Source organism: Asparagus officinalis, chromosome 6, assembly GCF_001876935.1.
Source record: "Asparagus officinalis chromosome 6, Aspof.V1, whole genome shotgun sequence".
Lineage (NCBI taxonomy): Eukaryota > Viridiplantae > Streptophyta > Magnoliopsida > Asparagales > Asparagaceae > Asparagus > Asparagus officinalis.
In genome coordinates this window covers 7,700,989-7,707,495 of record NC_033799.1, presented here as the reverse complement: position 1 = coordinate 7,707,495, position 6,507 = coordinate 7,700,989, and the positions used below count along the sequence as shown (strand labels likewise).

The 6,507-nt window shown below is 36.8% G+C and overlaps 1 protein-coding gene across 1 annotated transcript; it reads left to right on the top strand.

Moving 5' to 3' along the window:
- LOC109844757 (mechanosensitive ion channel protein 10-like) lies at positions 322-5,533 on the top strand. Its single transcript, XM_020413871.1, has 6 exons — positions 322-1,513; positions 1,654-1,939; positions 2,020-2,143; positions 2,930-3,223; positions 3,361-3,563; positions 4,957-5,533. Exons 1-6 carry the CDS (start codon positions 526-528, stop codon positions 5,189-5,191), a joined length of 2,130 nt encoding a protein of 709 aa, XP_020269460.1. The 5' UTR covers positions 322-525; the 3' UTR covers positions 5,192-5,533.

Below are 6,507 nucleotides of genomic sequence, written 5' to 3'. Positions count from 1 at the left end.
AGGGGAACACCTCTCATATCCCCCATGTTGATCCTATATTTTAAGTCCCTTGGAAATTTTTCAAATATTATTTACTTTTGGGACTGCCACCCAACTACGAAGGCTCAAAAGCTTGAGAAAGAAAAATCTCTCTGGGGGAGTCGTGAGAATATCCCCTGTTGGCCCTATGCAATCTTAGCTAAAGTCGAAAGAGACATGGTCAGCACAAAAGCCTAGTTCTATTTGCCTAGTGCTTAATTCGTATTGGAAGCTTTGTATGCAGTACAAGTCGCGTGGAGTCCTTTGGAAGAAAGAAGTCTTTATAGTGCTCTGTGCTGCATGAAAAGCTTTTAGACTATGCGCACCCCCTTAAAGTTTGATCCCTTTTACAAACATCAACACCTTGATGAGCTTACACTGTTATATATTAAAAGCGACTGGTTTAAGTTTAGAGTCTGATACATCCTCTGACAAAAGACAAGGGCTCTGATGGGTTCGTACTATTCTCTATGAAGTAATTGTTTTTCCCCTACCAACCCAACTCCCATGGACCCTCATAGAGAACCCACAGAGAAGAAACGAGGAGACGTAGTGTTACTGATCTCAGGAGAGGAACAACCCAATTCCAAAGGCCTAAAGGCTGAATCTTGGGAAGAACCCTCAAAGTATAAACCCCAATCCCCCTACCCTGAAATTGTACTGAAGTCGAGCTCTAGCCCGGGCAAACCCCCGAGACGATCCGACACCCTAGTTCGTCGGAAAGCGATACCCCCGTCTGCATTCTCGAAACCCAAGTCGAGGTTTGTCGAGCAGGCCGTGATCGTGGCCAACCCAATCCACGATGCGTACCCTAGGGCTTCGGGGACTCCAAAGGCCCCGAAAGATGATGATGATGAAGATGAAGAGGAGGAGGAGGAAGAGGAGGTATACAGAAGGGAACAATCAAGCAATGACAAAGATAGGAGAAGGAAAATTAGAGTTTGGAATTTGATTGAATGGTCCATGCTGGTTTTGTCTATTGCAGGCTTTGTTGCCAGCTTGTTGGTCAAAATATTGGAGGGATACGTAATTTGGGGGTTGGAGATTTGGAGGTGGTGCTTAGTGGTGGTTGTAGTTTTCTGCGGGAGATTGGTCACTAATTGGCTTATTCACATTCTAGTGTTTGCCATTGAAAGGAATTTCCTTTTGAAGAAAAAAGTTCTCTACTTTGTGTTTAAGTTGAAGAAGAGTGTCCAATTCTTTCTGTGGTTGTTTCTTATTCTTCTCAGTTGGTCTTTCGTGTTCAATCAAGGAGATCGTAGATCACCCAAAACCGAAAAGGTTGTCTTTATTGTGTCTCGGTTGTTGTTTTCGCTCCAGCTCGGGTCACTGATTTGGGTAATAAAAACCCTTTTGGTGAAGATGTTGGCTTCTTCATTTCACATGAACAGGTTCTTTGATAGAATTCAAGAATCGATATTTCATCAATACATACTCCAGACCCTTTCGGGGCCACCGTTGATGGAATTAGCTGAGAAAATTGGGACTGCGACACATCCAGGGCAAATGAGCTTTAGAAGTAACAGGAAAGATGGAATTAGCTGAGAAAATTGGGACTGCGACACATCCAGGGCAAATGAGCTTTAGAAGTAACAGGAAAGGGAAAGGAAAGGGGAAAGAGAAGCATTGCGACACATCCAGGGCAAATGAGCTTTAGAAGTAACAGGAAAGGGAAAGGAAAGGGGAAAGAGAAGCATGAAGTGATTGATGTTTCAAAGCTTTATAAAATGAAGCAAGACAAGGTGTCAGCTTGGACAATGAAGGGGTTGGTTAATGTGATTAGCGCATCAGGGCTCTCAACAATTTCTAATACTATTGATGAGAGCTTTCAGGAGGAAGAGCAGAGGGAGATAACTAGTGAATGGGAAGCAAAGTTAGCAGCGTATCGGATATTTAAGAACGTTGCAAGGCCTGCCTACAAGTGAGGATTATTGATCATTATTGTTGTTGTCTATTCTATGTTCTTTTGCTTGTTGTAACTATTCTTACGTTTGGTTGTAGGTACATAAATGCAGAGGATCTCCGAAGGTTTTTAAGCAGGCAGGAGGTGGAGTATCTGCTTCCAATTTTTGAAGGAGCTGCAGAGACGGGAATGATCAAGAAATCTGCTTTGAGAAATTGGGTGGTAACCTTCAAAACTTTTTTTTTCTCACATAACCCCCTAAACTTTGGGAGGGTTTTGCACCTAACATCCCCACTTGTAATTTGCAAACTAAAACTTCCTTGAGAGAAATAAAACCCTCAATTAGGGGGATGGGCTACGTTGCCTGTAAATGACTAAATTAGTTTTTTTTTTTTTCCTCTCAAGGAAAATGTTAGTCATTTGCCAATTAGAGGTAGGTGGGTCAGAGAGAAAAGTTAAAAAAAAAAATTTGGTTTTTTAGGGGGAGGTTGTTATGGCACACCCACAAAGTTTAGTCAATTATGTGAGGTAAAAATGTTCAGAGGGGGCTATCTGCAAGACCCCCAAATTTCAGGGTATTTTGTGTAACTAGACCTAGTTTTAACAATAACTTACAGTAGAATGTTCAGTTTAAGATGCTTCACTTTACATATTCTCTCTTATTTGTGAAATGGGTTAGAAAAGGATGGTGAGAGAAGGGAAGGACTTTTGCATTGATTGGTATTACAATTTGGAGATTTGAATAAGTAATAACGATGGTGAGAGAAGGGAAGGACTTTTGCATTGATTGGTATTACAATTTGGAGATTTGAATAAGTAATAACCGAGTGATGAGTCAACTTTGTCTCCAGTCATCCTTTGCTCATGACATGAATTCACTGTAATTGCTCAGAGTTCTGCTCTATGTACCCTGAATTCTAAAGTGAAAAAGGGGGTTCAGCATTGTACGTTTAAGGATATTTTCACCAACATATATAACGATAAGTTTAAAATGTATCTTATTTATAGGTGAAAGCCTACCTTGATCGCAAATCTCTTGCACATTCCATAAACGACACCAAAACTGCAGTCAATCAATTGCACAAACTTGCAACAGCTGTTGTTATCATTGCAGTTCTTGTCATCACTCTGATACTAACAGGCATTGCAACAACCCAAGTGCTTGTTTTTATCTCCTCTCAGCTATTGTTGGTGGTTTTTATGTTCGGAAACTCTTGCAAGATGGCATTCGAAGCTATCATATTTGTATTTGTAATGCACCCTTTTGATGTTGGTGATCGTTGTGTTGTTGATGGAATACAGGTAATTCTCCTCTACTATCCTACTTTTCCATCATTCCTGACAATGTTAGGGGATTTTCTGTAATTTTCCCAACAAGGGAACAAAATCGTGGAGTTTGTCTGATATATGCCATGATATTATTGACCGTAATCTCGCAGATGATAGTAGAAGAGATGAATATATTGACTACTGTTTTCCTGAAATTTGATAATGAGAAGATCTACTATCCGAACTCTGTCTTGGCAACAAAACCAATCAGCAATTTCTACAGAAGTCCGGATATGAGTGATGTTGTGGAATTCTCTGTTGATATTTCGACTTCGGTGGAGAGCATTGGAGCTCTAAAGTCTATGATCAAGATGTAAGTCAATTGACATTGCATAAGCCTTTATGTTGGCAGCCACCAATTATATTGATTGAACCCTTATTTATCTATATATATGCCTCAAAATGGATGAGTTACTCGTGCTTGTCATCTTTTCTACTTCGTAACCCTTTTCTCCAAACCCCTGTTTTCATCACCATCTAGAAACTTTGGTAGTTTTTAGATACTTTAGGGATTTTGTGAAAATTTCTTCAGCTTCCCTCAACTTGCCTTGAGATTACATATTGAACCTTCTAGGCTCTAGCTTCCATAGAAATTGTTTATGGCAAACCCATCTCTTCCTTGTTGTCTAGACTCGACACTATTAAGGAGATTTCAACAGCACTATGAATATAATTGACTTGCTTGATAGGTAACTCTCTGCCTGTTTATCGATCTGGAGATTTCAACAGCACTATGAATATAATTGACTTGCTTGATAGGTAACTCTCTGCCTGTTTATCGATCTTTTAGGTTTCATGGCAAATCTGTATCTTGCCAAACATCTTGTTTTTGGTTGGAAATCAAGTGGCAATTTGGCAATTTCTAGAGGCGGATATCGAGTGGATGTGTTATAGTTCCTTCATATCAAGTGGACAAGCTTGGACATGTTTTTACTTTTTAGTGTTATCTATGTTGATTTTTGCAATTTGAAATGATAAACATAGGTGCATATCTTCCAGTTGATTCCACATCCACAATATGATCAGGTTCTTCAACCATATTTACATGCCTCATATTTGAACTTAAGGCCTCATGATACAGTATCAGGCACATTTTTATTTATTAGCATGTTAAAAATTTTGCCTTTCGAAATATTTTACTTGCTTGCCCTTGTCAATTCTAATATTTGGTTACAAAATTACATTTCGAGTTAAGTTCTTCATGGCTAATATATACCGACCTAGAATCTGTAATAGTACCCCTATGATTCTTTTTGCATAAGCGACTTAGATGTTTCCAAGGGATACACTTATCTTTGATGCATTCTTTAGCTATACTAGTTCACTCGGTTATTTGTGGAAGTCCTAGTTTTTTTAGAAAGATTAGAAATGTAATTACAATATAAGTCCACGAATTAAGATTTATATTATGTTATAACAAACTTGAATATAATATTAATTAATATAATTGTGCATGCATCAGCTGTTCTACTCCACTTGGCCATTTGTAAAACTTAGTTACTTGAAAAAGATTAGAAATGTAATTATGATACCCATGCATGAGCAGCTATGAAAGAAGTTCATGAAATAATTAGATTTATATTATGTTATAACAAACTTGAATATAATATAGTTGTGCACACTTAGATACATCTGTGTAATCATTTTATTTTTCATCTATTAAACCATTTTGCAAAATCTTGTATTTTCCTTTGCGAATTTACCAGGTACATTGATAGCAAACCAAATCACTGGCATCCTAATTACAGCGTTGTGGTCAAGGGCATCGAGGAAGTTAACAAGATGAGCTTGACATTATGTGTTAACCATACTATGAACTTTCAAAATGTACCAGAGAAAAATACCCGGAGGTCTGATCTTGTTCTTGAGCTGAAGAGCATTTTTGAAGAGCTGTCGATTAAGTACAACTTGCTGCCTCAAGAAGTAGTTCTCCTCAGTTAAACTGGCTCAACTCCGTTGCCGATGGCCATCACCCAAAGCTTAGTCTGAAAGATCGATGATGGACATTGTGAACCCTTGACGCAAGGATTTGGTATGAGGATCCATAGCTTTGATTCCTTTGGTGCAATTTGATAAGTTGCGTTTGAGTGAGTTTTCCATTGGGTGAGGCCAAATCCTGATTGAATGGTGGATGGAATTCTGTATGTTGTTGTATGTTGTAATTGACACTGATTCCATTTTGGAACATTACTATGTACTAGGGTTCAGATATTCAAATACTGCACTTAGTCTCAATCATAACCATCTTATCATTTAATCTAATTATTATTTTTACAGTGAAAATCGAGCATGACTGTAATTCATAGGAATATGATGTTAGTTATATTTAGATATGCTAGTATAATGCATATGCGTTGCACATGGACGTACTTGTGTTATATTTTAAATTTCTTTCTCCAACATTTTCATGAACATTATATTGATATATTTTTATAAGGTAAATGAAATATATTAAACTAATTAACATAACAATATTTTAATATACCTATATAATTGAACAAAAATTGACTACTAAATTTATTAATAATACTATATATGTTAGATGTCGTCATTGACAAATATTATATAACGCACAAACAGTTTAATATCTAAATATATTTCATTTTATAAGTAGTATACTTTAGTAAAATGTCGCTTTTGCAATCAATATGAATAAAAAACAAACTTAACCTTCATGGACAAACATATGTTTACTCAAGCTTTTGTGCCCCTTTGTAAACATTGATGTCTTGATCTTTATCTTACAAAACATTGGTCATTTTCTATCATTTAACTCAAGGTAAAAAGAAGTATTCCTACATAGATCATTAGTAACACTCAAGGAAAAACATAAAGCTCATCAAAATTAAGAAGGTTAAGAACCTCAACTACATAACTTCACAATTGAATCCTCTAGAAAATAAAGAGTAACTTGAAAAACCTAAAAAAAGAAGTGAATAAATAAAATGAAATTAATATTTTTCGCTTGTTTAAACATTAAATTACATGCCTGCTGCTCATTATTACTCTCAACACATTCTAGATCATGCTATCATTTGACCTTTGTCAGTCGGATTCTCAGATCAAAGAAATGATTATCAAACCATATTATCACTTACATGGGTGCAAGAAATAAAAATTCATGGATTAAGAAAAGCTTCTCAGTCAACAACTGTTTCAGGTCATCCCTTAGGATGCAAATGCTAAGATAGTTCTAGCCCAAGTCCAATAAAGAACATTGAATCCATGTTACATACAAGAGTCAGTTCATGCATGCA

What these genes read in the sequence shown, in the direction of transcription:
- LOC109844757 (XM_020413871.1), top strand. Translation starts at nt 526, where the DNA reads ATGGACCCTCATAGAGAACCCACAGAGAAGAAACGAGGAGACGTAGTG. An exon ending in GTTGCAAGGCCTGCCTACAA is followed by an intron (nt 1,940 to 2,019) that starts GTGAGGATTATT and finishes GTTTGGTTGTAG; the next exon opens with GTACATAAATGCAGAGGATC. An exon ending in CTGCTTTGAGAAATTGGGTG is followed by an intron (nt 2,144 to 2,929) that starts GTAACCTTCAAA and finishes TCTTATTTATAG; the next exon opens with GTGAAAGCCTACCTTGATCG.